This window comes from Nycticebus coucang, chromosome 2 (assembly GCF_027406575.1).
Source record: "Nycticebus coucang isolate mNycCou1 chromosome 2, mNycCou1.pri, whole genome shotgun sequence".
NCBI lineage: Eukaryota > Metazoa > Chordata > Mammalia > Primates > Lorisidae > Nycticebus > Nycticebus coucang.
The window spans coordinates 119,321,169-119,340,386 of NC_069781.1; the positions used below are offsets into that span (position 1 = coordinate 119,321,169).

A 19,218-nucleotide genomic window follows, 5' to 3' on the forward strand; every position below is an offset into this window, starting at 1 on the left:
AAGAGGTGGGCAGGTGAGAGGTTTTGAGATTTAAAGCGAAACATAGTACTGAGGGGCTCTAGGAACAGAGGAGCCATACTGGGGCATGGAATGGAACTGACTGCTTCCTTCCCACAGAACCTCAGATGGGGGCAGAGGAGCAGAAACAAGTCTGCTTTGGGTCCCAAGAAGACTCAGGCTCTAACGCCATGGATTGCAGCTGGCTCTAGCTAAGTACACTGAGCCTGCCTTTTGGAGGGTGAGACAGCCAACTGGGGGTCCATGAGCCAGGGGTCCTGGCTACTTATTTTATTTTGGTAGCAGATGGAAAGAGGGGAGGAGCTTCTCTCTTCACAAACCTAAATTTGTAATGAGTTCTCAGTTCTACAGAAGGGGCTGTTTGGAACGCTTGGAGTAGCCTAGAGGGACATGCTGGAGCTGGCTCATTCAAGCTTGAGAGAGCCGGTTGTGAGAGTCTCTTTCCAACTCTGCCTTCAGAGACATGTTGGTGGCTTTGAACTGGCCCTGGTGGGAGTGTTTACACCTCAGGAACTGGCAGATGCTATAGCATTAGACAGAGAGAATTCCAAGGCACCTCTTTCCTTCTTCCCTGGGGTCTTCCAGGTGGTGGGTCCTGGGTTTGGGTGGAGGCCCATGAATCCTCCAGGCTGTATGGCAGCCTCTCTGATAGGGTGCCACAACAGTCCGGCTGCCCAGAAAGTGAGGACCAGTACCCGAGGGTAAGGATTCTTAGGCTGAGGGGCGGATGCTTGGCAAGGTGGAAGAGGCAGCTACAGACAGCAGAGAGGGAGGAGGTGGAGGCGGCCTCGGGTCCCCTGCTACCTATGCCTGCCCCAGGGGTGAGCAAAGGGTTGGCAAAGGGTGGAGAGTCCTCAGAGGTAGCTCAGCACTGTGAAGAGGCCAGAGATAGCATCCCAGGGCTGACTTGTGGGGCCAGTTTTGGGGCCCCTTTAGTGCCTGAAGGCTGAGGTGGGCAGGCAGGACTGGAGGGTGCTGCTGAGGGTGCTGGGGGTTCTGGGGGTCATGCAGGGTGGAGGCTCTGGGGAAACAGAGACAGAATTGCAGGGAGGCTGGAGGAGGCTGCAGGGCAGAGCCCAGGCAGGGGGATCCCTGCAGGAGGGAAGGGCTCAGGACTGGGATGGGAGAAGAGGTGCAGCTTGCTCAGCTGGGGACCCAGGGCCAGGGCCCCAGTGGGTGGCTCCAGCACCATCTCTCTGTTCCATCAGGGTACAGACCCCTGTGAGTGCCCTGCCTTCATTCCAGAAGGGCCCTTTCCCAGTCTGGGACCCAGAAGCTGTTGTCTGCATAGATATTCCAGACCCTTCCTCCCTGTGGCAAATATCCTGGCATCTTGAGGAGAAAATCCTTGTAGCTCTCTACTCCCACCCCCGCCAAGTCCCATGCTCCAATTTCCTGGTGTCCTGGGGTCAGAAGAGAGGATGAGAGACTATAGGAGAGGAGGAATATCCAGGTCTTTTTTTGCAGAAGCCTTAATTTATCCTACCAGCCTATAACCTTGGCAATATCCCCAAGGAATCAAAAACTACCTTCCTGGCCAGGTGCAGTGGCTCACGCCTGTAATCCTAGCACTTTGGGAGGCTGAAGCCAGTGGATTGCTTGGGCTCAGGAGCTTGAGCAAGAGTGAGACCTTGTCTCTACTAAAAATAGAAAAAACTAGCTTGGCGTTGTGGTGGGCACTTGTAATCCAAGCTACTCCGGAGGCTGAGGCAGGAGAATTGCTCAAGCCCAGGAGTTTCAGGTTGCTGTGAGCTGTGATGCTAGGGCAACCGAGTGAGACTCTGTCTCAAAAACAAAAAAATAAAAACCAAAGCAACCAACAAAAAACCTACCTCCCTGCTCTGCTTAGGATCAAAGGGAGATTTCCCAAGAGTTTCACCTGGAAGTTTCTGGGTGTCCAACTTGAGAGTACATTGCAAAAGGTTTCAAGCTCAGCCCCTGCACCCTTCCTGTTCTGTGTGGTCCATTGCTACCAGCATCCCAAAGTCTCATCTCCCCTTTTCTGAGTTGGGAAGCCCCTGAGACCCAAGAAAACTAGGAACCATGAGAGCGCAGTCTGGCCCTGGGAGGCTTCTGGCACACAGCTCCTCTTGGCAGAGCTGGCAGTTCTGCTCAGATGAAGAAACAGGTGGGGAGCAAGGACCAAGAAAGGAAACTCAGCCCCACCCTTTGGGACAAGGCTCTGTTCTCTCTGACCAGCCCTCTGCTTTACACAAGAGAAGAAAGGAAACATGGGCTGACATGGCATCCACATGGCAGCTGTCACAGTGTAGTGAGGAGAAGGTGACATGCAGCAGTCTCTGCTCATGCATGACTTGAGCATGCTGGTGACATGGAAGCTCTCAGGCAGACCAACTAGAGCTCTTGCCCCGGGAGAAGAGGAGGCAGCTTGGCCAGTATGGCGCAGTGGCTCCCAGGCCCAGGAAGGGGCCACAAAGGTCCCATGGGCAGACACATGCCAATGACAACACTGAGAAGATCCGTGGCTGTCATCCAGAGTAAGAACCAGTTACTCCCACTCCATGGCTTCCTTCAAGACAAATGCATGGAATCAGCTCTGTCCTCTTAGTCTGACACATGTACCAACCTCAGTGGTGGCATCAGTAGGTCTGGAGCCCTGGAGAGGTGAGTATTTTAGAGGTTCCCAGAGCCCCCCTTCCAAAGTACAGGCTGGTTCAACCTGTACTCTCTCCTACAGTCAGATCAACCAGTGCCCTAGAGGAGGGTCTTCAAGGGGAAGAGCAAGAGAAAGAGCAGGAATCAGGGGGCAGATTTCTCTGCTGTGGCCCCTGAAATCACTGTTCCGATGGACCTTGGGGGTCTCACCTGGGGCCTGGAGCCTGCGGTTAGAAGGGAAGCATGAGGGAAGAGAAGGGGAGCAGCAGTTAGTGACATTAGCTGAAGCCGAGATGGCCATACCAATCTCACACAGGTCCCCTCCGTAGCTGGGAAGGCATAAGCATGTGAAAGAGTCGATGGCATCCACACAGGTGGCTCCATTCAGACAAGGGCTTGAGAGGCACTCATCAATGTCTGCAAGAAACCAAGGGCCACCATTAGGACTCCCACCTCCTTACAGGTGGCCAGACCTGCTGCTCTCCAGAGCCCTGGGAGGGAGCTGGCTGGTTTTCCTAAGAACTGTTGTTGCTGCTGCTGCTGTTGCCACCACTGCCACCGCCATCTTGGAGTGCTGAAGCAAGGATCCAGACAAGGTTTCCTTGAATGTGTGTGATTCTTGATTGGCAAGCGTGGAGCATTGCAGCCGGGTTTCCTAGTGGGTTGAAGAGATCTGATGCTTCTAAAGCTAAATGCCTTTTATGAGCATGAGCATGGAGTTCCTCTAAGATACCTTCTTTTGTGACTATTTCATTGGGTTCTGAACCGGCTATGAACACGGTGGTGAGCAAGGACATTGGAGCTTGATGAGAGGTCTTTTTTCCCCCATGGCTTCTTCTGTAGTTAAGAACCAGGGATAGAGGGCAAGGCTATGCGGTACCAGAATGAACAACCTAGACACGGTCAAGGTATAGATCCATAAGAAAATGACAGCATGGGATGTTACATGAGACTCATTAAACTTCTGGGGCTGCAGACAGCTTCACGGTCTTCCGTAAATAAGATTCTAGAATATCTTGTAAAAGTGTAGCCAGGATCTTTCTCTTGGAAGAGAGGCAGAAATCCTGCCCAACATTTCCTCATACAATCTCCTTCCAGCTTAAGGCCCCAGAGGGGAATACCTCCAATGAACCATATTCTCCAGAAAGACTCCATCCTGGCCAGTAACAGACAAGTGTTTGAAGCCTGGGAGGAGCTGGGGCACAGGCTTGTCCCCATCAGTTTATTCTTCTCAGGTGGGCCCTTCTTCCCTTCTGTTCTTTTGATCCCAACATGTTCTTTCTGATCAAACCTTTGTGGAACTTGCATTGGTGAGTCATTGGCCTTTGCCTCGAATTTTTCTCCTTTAGCCAAGGTAAGAATTGGAGCTCCTAATCTGCTCTTTCTGCATTTTTCTGAGAAGCCAGAAGACCTGGGGGATCTCTTCTGCTCTCTTCATGTTTATAACCCAAAGGATCCTGCTTTTTTCTTTATTGTCTGGGTTTTTCTCCTGGGACCATGATAAAAGGAATTACGAAGCTCCTCTTTCCAGGAGATCTATAAAATTCTGCAATGAGTGGGTTCCACTGGCTTATGGGACATCACAACATATGGTCTGAAGATGCTTTGGTATGTGCAGCTGTGTTCATACAATGTGATGACATGTTGATAGGTGGTCTCCACATAATCATCTAAACCCTGGGTTGAAAATAAAACCTCAGAGTCCTAAATATGTGCCAGGACTTAGTTCTTGCCTCCCACAAGAGCAGACCAGACCTAAAATTCAACTCTTCGATAAGGTGGCAAAGGCACTTTCCTCTGGGTGAGTGCATAGTGCTAGTGGATAGCAGACATCTTTTAGGCCAGAGCTGGGTTTGTGTAAGGGGTGGCTGAAAATCTCCAGTCCTCCGGCACCTTGCTCATCCCATGAAGCTCCTAATCTCCAGTTGTCAGGTATCTTTTCCTTCCCACAAAGTCCTTAACATCAATTCAGGAAGTGCACACCATGGGCTAAAAATAAACAGTTCCAAGCAAAACCAAAATGCATGGCAGGATGGGTGGAATCCCAGCAGGCCCCAGGTCCAGCAGCAGCCGTAGCAGCAATAGGCCAGGCCCATCAGCCGGGTGGAAGCTGGGGCGGCTCTCCTGCTTCGGAAAGCAACTGTTCTCTCTTGTCCATTAGCATCATTATGGGAGATGGGAAGCACTGGGCAAGGGGAAGTAAGCAAATGTAGGCGCTAAAGCAGTTGTACAGAGCAGGGGACAGGAGTGGCCTCTGGGGAAAGGAGCTAGACATTAACCCTGAGGCCTTGGGATGGCCTGTGGGAGAAAGGGTAGGACAGGCAGAGGGGCCTTGGTGGAGGCCAGGCCAGAGGGCTTCCTGTGGTCCAGAGGTTGTTTGTATATCACCTGTCCCCAGGCTGCCCAAGGTCCAGGGCAGTGTTGTTTTGTTTCCTTTCTGTGTATGTCCAGAGTACAAAATCTGCAAAGGCTGTGGGGACTGAATGAACCAACCCCTGGACTCAGAGCTATTTTTGGCAGGGCCCTGGATTCAGAGATGAGGAAGGAAGGGTCACAGTCCTGAAAACCAGACAGCCAATGGTTGCCACCGGGACAGTTTAGGGAGGCTGAATCAGCATCTTTAACAGTGGAGAAAGGCCTGGGTATCTGGTGTAGGGCTGTCTTATCAGCCATTTGCCTGTGGTGCCTCATCAACTCTTCCCCTGGCTGGAAGAGCCATTCTGGCCCTACATTGCCCACCTCTTTCTGTGAAGGGCAATTAGGACATATTTCGGCTTCTGGAGCCAATAGAAAATAGGGCTGGGCCCTGCTGTGAGTGCAGACTGAGGAATCCCAGACAAGGTGCTCAAAGGTGGAGGAAAGGAAGGGCTGAGAGCAATGGGCAGACTTCATGAAAGAAGAGAGGAAAGGGAGGAAATAAAGAACTGTCTAAGTGTCCAATGTACTCAGCCCTACTATGAAACCAAGTTATAAATACCCAGACTTTCATTTGAAAGCTGTAACCCAACTATAGCCCAAGACGAAGGGGAAAGAGGAGAGGGAGGGGAGGGCGGGGGAAGGATGGGTGGAGGAAGGGTAATTGGTGGGACCACACCTATGGTGCATTTTACAAGGGTACATGTTAAATCTACTAAGTGTAGAATATAAACATCTTAACACAATAAGAAAATGTGGTGAAGACTATGTTAACCAGTTTGATGGAAGCATTTCGAATTGTATATAAAACCAGCACATTGTACCCCATAACTGCATTAATGTACACAGCTATGATTTAATAATAATAATAAGAACTGTCTAAAACCTTCTCTGAGCCAAATGCTGACTCAAACACACATTATTCTTCACATACATGTGTCCCATCTGGTGGCCACAGACACCACTATTTACAGGTAAGAAAACAAGTGAAGTGAGTTGCCCAATCTGTATGTGGGGGGACAGATTGCAAGAGATGGAGGGGTCAGGAAATGAGATTTAAAGTTGGAAGTTGGGCCTCTGTCCCACGTGGAAGGAGAGAGACCCTGAGGTCTTGGATTCTTAGTACCTTGTTACCATTTCTGTACAGCCACCAAGGCTCACCCCGTCACTGCTCTGGGCAGTGCCAGGACTCTCAGGGCCCTGTTCTCACAGCCATACCCCAAAGAGTTGCTTTGTTCCTGAAGAAGGCCCTTCAGCAATATCTAATTTAGGAGAGGAAGTATCTGAGAGCCCTTGACAAAGGCTAGGGCAGTAGAGAAACTTGCAAACAGGCACTTGAATTGGAGATCTCAGGCCTCCACCTTGAATAGGTTTTATCCAGCTTTTGCCTGGGTCAGACCCCAGGACCTCTGAGCGAGACCTTATTTGGTGCATAAGTAATCCTGAATGAAGACTGATGGGAGGTGTTTTTACCTGAATGAAATTCAACTAAAGGGGTCACCACTCATAAACACTACAATATGAATGGTGCTACTTGATTTCTTCAGTGCCCAACCAGTGCAGCTGGATGTGGTGACTCACGACATAACTTGCCAGAGCAAGTGTGGGGGAAAATTCCCTCAAGAAATAGAGAACAAATTTCTTAACTCAATGGATGCTCTGCACCCTGCCAAGACCTAGCATTAATCAGAATGGACAGACCTGGGTAGACACCCTGATTTTTTGGTTGTCTTACATAATTAAAAAAAAAATGTTCAGAGCATATTTACCAGTCCTAATTTGCTTTTAAGATGAACGTCATTAAATTAGAAAGTATGTTATTATTGATACTATTTCAAGTCTCCTATATTTTAGAGGTTGATCTTGACAATAACTTTAACATTCTGATCCTTATATACAATTAGTTTCCTGTAAAAATCTGCCCATGAACTTTTAGGTTAGGTCAAGTCAAGAAGGTATAATTTTGTATTTTTCGTATTTTCACTTGTAGCCTTGTATTTTCACTTCATTTGAAGACATTTCTTTCCTAGGGATAAAGGTTATATTGAAATTCAAATATCTTCTCTAGAGGAAGAGATAGTGTCAGAGCACAGATCAGAGAGCCATCAAGTGAAAATTGAAGGCGGGACAGGGTGGCTCATACTTGTAATCCCAGCACTCGGGGAGACCAGGTGGGTGGACTGCTTGAGTTCAGGAGTTTGAGACCAGCCTGAGCAAGACCCCATCTCTAAAAAACAGCCAGGTGTTGTGGCGGTCTTCTGTAGTCTCAGCTACCCGGGAGGGAGGCTGAGGCAAGAGAATCGAGCCCAAGAGTTTGAGATTGCTGTGAGCTATAATGCCATGGCCCTGGCACTCTACTGAGGGTGACAAAGTAAGACTCTATCTCAGAAAAAAAAAAAAAAAAGTGAAAATTGGCATAAAATAAGAGGGAAGCTGATTTAAGCTCATTCCCTTCTACCTGAGGAATTAAGAGAAATCCCCATAACATCAGTGATGACTAGATTGGATGTGAGATCTGGTAAGAACAGTTTTTTCAACCTTGGCTGCACATTAGAATTACTGAGGTAGTTTAAGAAGTATTTTTTATTCAAAGTTTTTTTTTTTTTTTTTTTTGAGACAGAGTCACCCAAGGTAGAGTACTGTGGTGTCATAGCTCACAGCAACATCAAACTCTTGGGCTCAAGCAATCCTCTTACCTCAGCCTCCTGAGTAGATGGGACTACAGGTGCCTGCCACAATACCCAGCTAGTTTTTCTATTTTTAGTAGAGACAGGGTCTTGTTCTTGTTCAGGCTGGTCTCATACTCCTGAACTCAAGCAATCCACTCATCCTTTGTCTCCCAAAGTGCTAGGATTACAGGCATGAGCCACCATGCCCAGCTCTAAAGATTTTTTTTAAAGCACCAACCCTCCAGAACAATTGAATCAGAATATCTCAGGACCTAGGTGTGATGCCTTTAAAAACAAACCTATGTGAATTCTATTCAGCCATAAAGAAAGATGGAGACTTTACATCTTCTGTATTAACCTGGATGGAGCTAAAACACATTGTTCTTAGTAAAGTATCAAAGAATGGAAAAGCAAATATCCAATATACTCAATCCTAACATGAAGTCAGTAGGTGATCTAATATATACCCACATGAGAGAAAAATTCAATTCAATTCAAGGAAGGGAGGGGGGAGAGAGAGGAGAGAGAAGGGAGCAAGGGAGGGGATTGGTGTGCTCCCACTTAATGGGCACGATGTAAAGGTATAGGGCACACCTTTTGGTTGTGAGACACAACTACAAGAGGGCCTCTACCTAACAAATGCAAATAATGTACCCTCACATTAATCTGACATTTAACAAATAACAAAAACAACCACCTGGATGATTCTAAGCAGTAACCAGGAAGGAAACCTCAGAGTCAAAGCCAGGTATAGTGGATCACCAATATAATCCCAGCACTTTGGGAGGCTGAGGTGGGAAGATCACTTGAGGTCAGGAGCTCAAAACCAGCCTAAGCAACACAGCAAGACACCACCCGTCCTTTCCAAAAAAAAAAAAAATTATCTGGGTGTGGTAGCAGATGCCTGTCGTTTCAGCTATTCATGAGGCTGAGATGGGAGGATCCACTTGAGCCAGGAGTTGGAGGCTGGAGTGAGCTGTGATTGCACCACTCTAGCTCAGGGGACAGAAAGAGAAAAAAACCTCAGAGTTGAGTCAGACGCCTACACCCCTCGGGGAGGAGGGGAAGTGGGGAAGATGCTGCTGCTTTTTAAGTGGTTCGGAATGGAATAGTCCTGCTAAAGAATCTGAATATTCATTAAACAGATGTTTTTTTGGAAGGCGATTAATAACTTATCAAGAACTTGCTTATGCAATACTGACTAAACAGGATGACTGACAATGTAAAAAAATTTTTTTAGTAGGGGATAGGAGGGGAACCACAACTATGGAACATATTGCAAATACAAGTTGGTTCTATTGTGTGTAGAACACAAATGTCCTAATGCTATAATTGGGTAAATGAGATGAAAGCTATGCTGATTAGTATGATGTAAGCACTCCAATTTGTACAAATAATCAACACACTGAAAAAAAAATTTTTTTTTTTTGAGGACTAAACACAACCTCTAATACCCTTTAATAGGTGGAAGTTTCACCAAGTATTCAAATATTGCCACAGGAATAATGCTGCATTTGGCTACCTATGGCCCCTAGATGATACCGACCTGTTTAACAACCTCTGGCTCCAGGGGAAGACAATGGTAGGTCACCCGTGGAGAGTGGACACCACCTGCAGTCCTTCTGGGAGGGCTGAAACCTTGAGCTAAATTGAACGGGAGTGACTTGGGGCCCCAGGGGTACAGTCCTGGGAAATAAGACCCCAGGTTTTGTTCTGGGATGGTCCTCCCCACTTGCTCATTAGAGATGCTGAGGCTTTTCCTACCCAGTGGAGTGAGAGATGGAGAAAGGGAACCAATTTTTATCAAATGCCTCTTCCAGCCAGATGCTGTACACAGATGATTGTAATCTTTATAGCAGTGGTTCTCAGCTCTGGCTGTACACTGAAGTCACCATTTTAGGAGTTTTAAAATCCTAATGCTAGGGCCGCAGGACTATTTCAATTAGAATTCACAGGGTAAGTCTTGGTCATCATAATTTTTTTCTTTTCTTTTCTTTTTTTTTTTGTAGAGACAGAGTCTCACTTTATGGCCCTCGGTAGAGTGCCGTGGCCTCACACAGCTCACAGCAACCTCCAACTCCTGGGCTTAAGTGATTCTCTTGCCTCAGCCTCCCAAGTAGCTGGGACTACAGGTGCCCGCCACAGCGCCCGGCTATTTTTTGGTTGCAGTTTGGCAGGAGCCGGGTTTGAACCGGCCACCCTCGGTATATGGGGCCGGCGCCTTACCGACTGAGCCACAGGCGCCGCCCCATCATAATTTTTTTCAAGCTGAGACCATTACCACTGATCCCCATTTCCAAATGAGGAAAGTGAGAGCATCAGATCAACTCAGATTCTATGGTTTCTCCCCTCTCTGACTCTCCTAAGGTCCAGCTTTAGCTTTTTGGGACGAGCAACCGGTTATATTTAAGAGGGAGTTTCTTATGTAGACAAGTGAGCTGAACAAGTGAATTAGGACCTCAATTATCAGTTTCCAGTTCACTCACTCAGCAGTCTTATGCAAATTACTTAACCTCTCTGGGTTCCAATTTCAAATGGGTGTAATTACCAAGCTGCTCACAGAGCCGGCTGGGAAGAAAGCCACTTGGAAAGATGCAGGATCAGAGAAAAGCTGTCATTACAAAAGAACAGTTAAGGTCCACTGCCACCTATTTCTAATAATTTGGGATTTGCTGAGGACGTCAGCCTTGCCCTGCCTCCTTACACCAGTGTCAAATTTTTGCTTCAAGTATAAAGTTGGGAAGAAGCTACTAAGAACAGAGTCACCTATCAGGGTGGGTGACAGAGGGGTGCAGCTTTAGTCCTTGGGGACACTATGGCCAAGAGTAAATGTTGTCCCGTTGGCAGAAACCCAAGGACCTTCCTAGGAGAGCGCACACCTTCTGGCCTTGGAGCCCACGTGTGGGGAGGAGAGTGCAGGGATGCCGACCCTGATGCCAGTTTATAGATAGATTTATATTTATGTGCCAAGTATACAGTATGAGGATATAATACACAATGATGTGTTAATTTGCATATATATTAATATGTATAAACACAGACTCCTTCTTTGAGGGTGATGCTAAGGCTGTTGGGAGATAGCTGCCTGGCATGGTTTACCCAGCAGTGATTGTTTTCTCCCTAGGATTCCTTTCTCCATTTTTGCCTGTGTCCCACTAACAAAGTCCTTTTATGAAAGACCTGGGTCTCTGATGCCTCTGATGCCTCTTCTTGGCTTAGGAGAGAGGGTGGGGATGAGGGCACCGGGGCAGTGAAGAGAGCTAACTCAAGAATGTGAGCTTGAGATAACTGGCCATTTCTTCCCTCAAGGGCAGTGATGTCATTGTGGCCACAGGTGTAGATTCTAATCATCTCGTTTTGGGGGCCACCTTAAATTCGAGGATCCTTAGACGCTTCACCCATCTCACAATCTGCTTGACCCATTGCTAGGGACAAACAGAGGTTCCAGAGCAGCAGGTGCCCGGGGTAAACAAGCCGCTTGCCACGGCTGCCCTGCAACTCTGAATCCCTGCACAGAGGTGGTCAGCACTGTCCGTGTTTTTCCCTCCAGGGTGAGAAGGGGAACCAAATCCCACCTGGACCCAAGCAGAGAGGCAACTTCAAGGGCTTTCCTGGGTGGGAGTCACTCTGCACGATGTAAGACAGGTCCCCTCGGAAACTCCTGTCCGGGGCAGAAGTGTGTGACCACCTACATTTGATACTCACCCCTGCACTCAACATTTCTTTCAAGTTTTATTTCCGTAATTCAAGCACTTTTCCATTTTACTCATAAAGTAATCACTGCCTTGATATAAAACTAACTACTTACCAGCTTAATACTTAACTCAACTTTTTCCTCTTAAACCTAGACTCTCTAGAATGGTTAGTCATGTTTACCCTGTGGCTTCTGTCACAGCATGTCATTGCACACCTCTCCTTCCCAGCCTGAGAAGCCTGAGCCTTGGCTGACCTTGGTGGCCTCCACCCACCTGGGGCCTCTTCTGGGGATGAAGAAGTCCATCCAGTGCCCCTAATCTCACCTCCCACAGTCAATGAGGGTCTTACCTATGTCGCAGTGCTTGCCAGTATAGCCAGGGGGGCACAGGCATGTGACATGTCCCTCTTTTTCCTGGCAGGTCCCAGCACCACAGAGCTCCTTGTCACAGGACCTGGCAGGGGCTGTAGGGGAGAGTTTGAGCATCAAGAACAGTCACCTGGGTACAATTCTTGCCTCTGAGACCTCGAAGTTGAGGGATGAAGTCCCTGAAGGCCACAAGTCTGGCTTTGGGTCAGTATGTTTCTGGGGACTCTGTTCTTCCCGAGTCAGGGAGATCCCTAACTGTGACAGCTCTCTGAACACAAAGAGAGGTGCACAGGATCTCAGAGCCCAAAGCAAAGGAAAATCTGTTAGCGGTGCCTATGACCTCGTGCCCGGGATTACATCAAGGTGAGACAATCCCGATAGTACTTGTATTGGGATGTGGGTGGGGATGAAGGGTCTAAAGTCAGAATATAGCCCAAAGGACCTTTATAGTTCCTTACATTGTTGCAGGTTTTAACCTTGCACAAAACAAATACTGGGACATAAGTGTCATTAGCAGATTTACTCTCCCATCTCACACTCACTCTGGGGCAGGGGGCATGAGCAGAATTTCTAGCATTATCTGGTCATCCTTTTCTCTCCCTGTGCCAAGCACAGATAGTTGGACTCACATGTAAAAATTCATGGGCTGTAACTCCACTGTAATGACAAGGACCACTGATCTTTCTAAGTGTATGTTGTGTGCAAAGTACAACATGAAGCTAAGTGTTTGCTTTTTCTATATTTCTATTTCGTTTATTCGTCCCTGGCACTGTTCCCATTTTACAGCTGAGGTTAAGAATCTTTCTCCAGGCTGTGCAGCTAATCTACGTTTGAGCAGAGCTACTGCCTCCTACTATGCTATAGTAGCCTATAGTGTGAACTACTCAACCACATTTAAGGGAAAAAAAAAAATCCTAATACCTGCAACAGTGGGCTCTGATTCACCTGTCCCTTCTGGAGAAGTTGGGATGGAAGCATCTGTTGGGAAGGTGGCTGTTTCCACTGTTTGGGTGTCTTCTCCTGAGTACAGCAGGCTGGAGGACTCAATTTCTAAATGCACCTCTGCAGGGCGCTGGCTCTGCTGAGTCCACTCAAACTCTGGGACGCTGGTGCTGACAACAACATCCAGCCCTGAGGTGTGACCAGACAGGTCTCCGCTCATTTCAGTCCTGTCTTCAGATGTCGGAGCAGTTGAAGACAAGCCCGATACCTCTGTGCCTGTGTCATAGGTGGTGGTCGATTCTCCACTCACTTCTGTGACAGCTGACCCCTCATGGGGGGCTTCCTGAAAAGTCAAGGTGCTACCACTCTCCTCCAGGCCTGAGGCTCTCTCGAGATCAGCTTCATGGAATGCAGAGGTGGTTCCACTCAGATCTGGGGACCCAGAAGCTTCTGTGCTGACCTCAGGGGCAGCAGATACCCCCAACACAGCCTCAGGATAGGCAGATGTCTCACTGCTGGATTCTGGGACTGATGATGCCTCTACCCCAGACCCAGGGAGCATTGGTCCAACTCCACTAATGTCCCCAGATGCAGAGGCTTCTCCACTGGACTCGAAAAGTTGGGGTGTGTATGTCACAGGGGGTCTTTGGCCAAGTTCCTGAGAAAGAGTTGGTTCAGTAACACCCTCCACAAACTCAGACGTGATTAAAGTAACTTCTGAAAGTCCTGAGGCCTCTCCACTGGTGCCCGTGACAGAGGATTCTCCACTGACATCAGTGGTGCTGGCAAAGTCCCCACTAAAATATGGAGTACTTGATGGTTCTCCACTGGGCTCTAGCAGCCCGGACTGCAGCCCACTTAGGTCCAAAAGTCCAGAATGGTCTCCAGACATGTCTGGTGCTCCAGAATGGGCACCACTAAGTTCCAAAATGCGTGAGGGCCCTTCTCCTGCTTCTTGGGCTGTTGGAGCCTGGGTTACAGATTCCACCAAAGTTCTGTCTACAAGATAGATGGTGGGGAAACCAGATGGAAGCCCACTGCTATCATATGCTCCTGAGGGCAGGCTGCTCCCAATCTCAGCTCCAGAGGCTTCTCCACTGACTTCACCTCTTCCACTTGGTAGGCCACTGAATTCTGGAGCCCGGGATGTAAACCCACTGAAATCAATTGTTCCAGAAGATTGTCCACTGATGTCCACTATCCCAGATGTGCTGGACAGATCTGGCTCTCCAGAAGGGAAGCCACTGTGTTCCACAGACCCTAAGCCTTCTTCTTCTTTAAATGTAGTAGGGGTCACTTCGACCAAGCTGGTGTCCACAAATGTAATGCCAGAAGATTCGCCACTGCCACTTGTGGTACTAGAAACCAGGTCAGGGATTCCAGAAGTTGCCCCACTGAACAACCCTGGCAACCCTGATGGTTGCCTACTGAGATCAGGGATCCCAGATGTTTCTCCACTCAAGTCTGTTATGCCAAATGGTTGACCACTGCCATAAAGAACTCCAAATACTTCTCCACTGACACCTGGATGTCCAGAGGATAGTCCGCTAAGCTCAGGAACTGCAGATGTTTCCCCACTGGTGTCAGGAAACCCTGATGGAAGCCCACTGACCTCAAAAATTCCAGATGTTCCCCCACTGATATCAGGAAACCCTGATGGCTGCCCACTGACAACAGAGAGTCCAGATGTCTCCCCACTGATATCAGGAGTCCCAGAGGTTTGGCCACTGAGTTCAGCTTCTGAAGGGAGTCCACTAGGTCCTCCGCTAACGTCCAACTCACTGAAGGGCAGGCCAGATATTTCTCCAGCACCACTGACGTCAATGGTTCCCCTCCCTTCTAGTTCAGCTGCAGTGCTGGCTGTCACCACTTCCACCAATGTAGTATCCACTAGGGAGACAGTTGGGAATCCAGATGGAAGTCCACTAAAGTCAGGCAGGCCAGAGGATGGACCACTTCCAACATCCATTCCAGAATACTCACCACTAAATCCAGAGGGAAGGCCACTTATTTCTGGAGTTTGTCCACTTCCTAGAGTTCCAGAAGGCAGTTCGCCTAAGTCCAAAGCTCCAGAAACAGAACCCTCCAAATCTTTTCCTGAGGACAACCCACTGAGGTCCTCAGCTCCAGAAGCTGAGGTCTCTAGGTCTTCCCTTCCAGATGGAAGGCTGCTGACATCTACTCCAGAGGCAGAAGTCTCTAGAACTTCACCAGAAGGAAGCCCACCGAGGTCCCCTACTCCAGAGGCAGAAATTTCTAGAACTCCAGAAGGAAGTCCACTGACGTCCCCTACTCCAGAGGCAGAAGTTTCTAGAACTTCCCCAGAAGGAAGCATATCAAGGCCCTCTACTCCAGAGGCAGAAGTTTCTAGAACTTCTCCAGAAGGAAGTCCACTGAGGTCCCCTACTCCAGAGGCAGAAGTTTCTAGAACTTCTCCAGAAGGAAGTCCGCTGAGGTCTCCTACTCCAGAAGCAGAAGTTTCTGGAATTTCTCCAGAAGGAAGCCCACTGAGATCCCCTACTCCAGAGGCAGAAGTCTCTAGAACTTCTCCAGAAGGAAGTCCGCTGAGGTCCCCAACTCCAGAAGTAGAAGTCTCTAGAACTTCTCCTCCAGAAGGAAGCCTGCTGAGGTCCCCTACCCCAGAGGCAGAAGTCTCTAGACCTTCTCCAGAAGGAAGCGCGCTGACCTCAGGAGTGCTAGACCACTCAATTCTCTCTTCATCCCCTGAGGCCAATCCACTTTCCACAGGTAGGCCTGAGCCCACTGTGGAGGTGAGACCACTGGCATCAAGGTCTCCTGAGGGCAGGCCACTTGCAGTGACCCCTGAAGGCTGCCCACTGAAGTCAAAGTGTCCTGAGACTTCTCCACTGCCTGTGAAGTCACCACTGATGTCAGGAGCTCCAGATACCTCTCCAGAGCCAGGCATGTCAGTTCCACTAGGCACCGGGGGTGAAGGTGTGTATGGCTCCTCTGAGGGGGATGGCTCCTGTGAGGGTGATGGCTCCTCTGAGGGGGACGGTGGGGACGGTTCCTCTGAGGCTGATGGCTCCTCTGAGGCAGAGGGCAGTTCAGTTGCAGCAGGGCCTTCTGTGCTTTCCACTGTTGCTGCACCAGTAGGAGGCCACGTGGGAGGGAACCCTGGAGGAGAGGAGGAAGAAAGACAAGGTGTGGGTTTAACTCTGCCCCAGTTTAAGTTCATACAAAAGCTGAACTCCATTCTTTCCACAGTAAAACTTGTCTCTCAAGAGCTCAGAGCTGTGTCCAGGTGCTTTCTAATGGAACTGTGTAAGTGTCTTGAAAACAAAGGAAGGCAAGACGGAAGTAAGAGAGAGAGAGAGGGTGGGGGCCAAGAAGCACCCCCAGTACCCTGGCAGCCACAGGCTACACAGGCGTGTTTTGGGGACGCCCAGGGAGTCACACCAGTCACACCACCCCATGGATATGGGGCCCTGACCATCATGGAGGACAATGAAGGTCATCCTTTAAGTACTTCCACATTCTCAACTCACTTATTTAATCTCATGGTTTTCTTTTTTTTTTTTTTTGTAGAGACAGAGTCTTACTTTCTGGCCCTCGGTAGAGTGCCGTGGCCTCACACAGCTCACAGCAACCTCCAACTCCTGGGCTTAAGCGATTCTCTTGCCTCAGCCTCCGGAGTAGCTGGGACTACAGGCATCCTCCACAATGCCCGGCTATTTTTTGGTTGCAGTTTGGCCAGGGCCGGGTTTGAACCCGCCACCCTCGGTATATGGGGTTGGCGCCCTACTGACTGAGCCACAGGCGCCACCCAATCTCATGGTTTTCAAAGCATGGACCCTGGACCAGTAGCACCAGCATCACCCAGGAGCCTGCAAGAGAAGCAGACTCCCAGCCCCCATCCCAACTACACTGATTCTAAAACTCTGAGGTGGGGGGGGCCGGCTCGCTGTCTTAACAAGCCCTCCCAGTGACACTGATGCTCACTTGAGTGTGAGAATTTTTAATCTCAACCCATCCCTCAGGAGGGCCAGGTGGTGCTGTGTGTAAACATACCTTAACTTTTTCATTCTGACAGTCTTATTATTAGGGGATTTGGAAAACAGAAAAGAACATTCTAAATAATCACAGTCACATTCTTTTCATTTGGTCTTGTTTCCTTTGGCATTTAAAATAGCCTAGCTGGGTTTTGTGCCTTGTATGCACTTTTGGACTTCCCAGATAGAACACCTGACCAGTGAGGGTGCTGGGGACACAGGACAGGGTCACAGTCCACTCCTGCTGGGAGGGGAATCTGGGAGAGGGAGGTGGGGAATGAAGATTAGCTGTGGTGGCACACAAGATGACTTTAGGTGGGATCCAGAAACACATTCTTTTTCTATTGATGGCATTTTCATATACATATCAGAAGCACACTGGAATAACCATTTACAGTCATGATATAAAATTTCTCTCTCTCTTTTGTCTTTTTTTTTTTTTGAAGCAGAGTCTCACTTTGTTGCTCAGGGTAGAGTGCTGTGGCATCACAGCTCACAGCAACCTGAAACTCTTGGGCTTAAGAGATTTTCTTGCCTCAGGCTCCTAAGTAGCTGGGACTACAGGCACCCGCCACAATGCCCGGCTATTTTTTGGTTGTAGTTGTCATTGTTTGGCAGGCCCGGGCTGGGTTCAAACCTGCCAGGCCCAGTGTATGTGGCCAGTGCCCTAGCTGCTAAGCTACAGGCACCAAGTCTAACATTTCTCTTTTACATAAATCTGAGCTTCTTTCTTAAAGAAAGTCAATTTAAAGGAAAAATGTGTGGCATGAACAATAGCATAGCCAGTTCCCAGATACGGTTGAAATCAGCAAGGTGGCTGGGAACTGAGGTTTGGAAAACACTTCTAGGGGGACACTTGAGCCCCTTTTCCACTGGTGACTCCCCACTAGTGGTTGCCAAAGTTCTGTACCAATTCACACCCCTGTGCCAAAGAGGACTCTCTTGTTCTTATCCTGCTAAAGGATGAGGAGAAGGCCTCAGGCAGGTATAGCTGCTGGTGAGGCCAGAGTGGGCCAGACTCCCACTTGTTCAACAGATGTTCCCTTTCTTTCTGGCAGGGGTGGAGGCCAGGTTTTGCATTTCCAGAACCCCAGGACCATGCACAGAATGCTGGCGTGTGGCTGGATAAACAACTAGGAAGCTCGGATGTACTCTTTTCTTCAGAAGCACATATCCCCAGGGGAATGGACTCAATTAAGCACGCACATTACTGCACATTGTTTTAACCAGCCATATCCAAATTGGGAGCCATTAGATGTTAACAATGCTTTGTGGCATCAAGGGATGGCGTGGTCAGGTTCATTTGGGACACATTGCTTCCTTCGCCTCCTCTCAGAGATTTACAGTGCACATTAGCATACTCAAGGCTCCAAGAAGGTCTGCAATGAGGAAACCTGTCTAGCATTTCCCAAATCTTAGTGGGTGCAAAGCACTTTTTTCCCAAGAAGGTGTGAGGATTGCTGCCTTCATCTAATTATGTCCCATTCAGTTAAATAATGGAATAAATTTGGGAAGTTCTGCCTGGGAAGCCTGGCCCAGAATAAGGACATGGAAGGAGAAGAAAGGCAAGCAGACAGGTCAAAGAATTCCAACAATTCTTTCCCTGGTTCTTTCCCCTCTGTTAGAAATCCTCCTATAAGGGAGGGTTAGCGTAGGGATGTCAGTGTGGGAGGACAGGGTAACTGAGGTATCTTTGATTGGCACAGGGCTGGGAATTTGGGATATATGCACAGGAGAACTAAAGGGAAGGGAACAGTGAATATGTGTGGGAATGTTTTATGAACAAGGCTGTCCTTGTCACTCTTGGGAGGTCCTAGAGGCCAGGTAGGTTGGCCAGAGATGCCCACAATAGCACACCCAGTTAGTGTCAGGCTTGGGGAACCAGAACACAGGTCCCAGGCAGAGAAACTCCCCCCAACCCTAGATGCACCATAGGCAGACAGGGGTGTGTCCCAGAGTCCAAGCCACACTGACCTGGCAGCAGGGATGTGCCCACCGGGGTGTAGGCTGGTTCCCATTTTGTTTGGTTTTCTGGCTCAGCGGTGAAGTCTGGGACTGCAGTCATCTTCTCCAAGCGGACACCAGTTGTTTCCTCCAAGGGGAAAGCAGATGTCTCTTCCTCCAAGGGGACAGCAGTTGTCTCCTCCCTCAAGGGGACGGCAGATGTCTCTTCCTCCAAGGGGACAGCAGTCGTCTCCTCCTTCATGGGGACGGCAGATGTCTCTTCCTCCAAGGGGACAGCAGTTGTCTCCTCCTTCATGGGGACGGCAGATGTCTCTTCCTCCAAGGGAACAGCAGTCGTCTTCTCCCCCAAGGGGACGGCATCCACTCCAGGCACCAGCTGGGTAGCAATCCGGTCCTCCACATCAGTGGGTGATGTGACTGTACCTCCCTCCTCTTCTCCTGGTGAGGGCACTGCTAAGACACCTAAAGGGGATATGGGTGATAAGGGTGCCTTGAATACCAGTGACCTATCCCAGGG

The 19,218-nt window shown here is 49.0% G+C and overlaps 1 protein-coding gene across 1 annotated transcript in view; it reads right to left on the reverse strand.

The window, feature by feature from the left end:
• The window catches only part of ACAN (aggrecan), a 67,086-nt gene that overhangs the window by 3,822 nt on the left and 44,046 nt on the right, over positions 1-19,218 (reverse strand). Inside the window, exons 11-15 of the mRNA XM_053581671.1 lie at positions 19,023-19,163; positions 18,711-18,785; positions 15,833-15,861; positions 12,703-15,769; positions 2,938-3,051 (exon numbers count right to left, since the gene is read on the reverse strand). Of these exons, the coding sequence (XP_053437646.1) occupies positions 2,938-3,051; positions 12,703-15,769; positions 15,833-15,861; positions 18,711-18,785; positions 19,023-19,163 (3,426 nt within the window). The remainder of the gene's footprint in view (positions 1-2,937; positions 3,052-12,702; positions 15,770-15,832; positions 15,862-18,710; positions 18,786-19,022; positions 19,164-19,218) is intronic.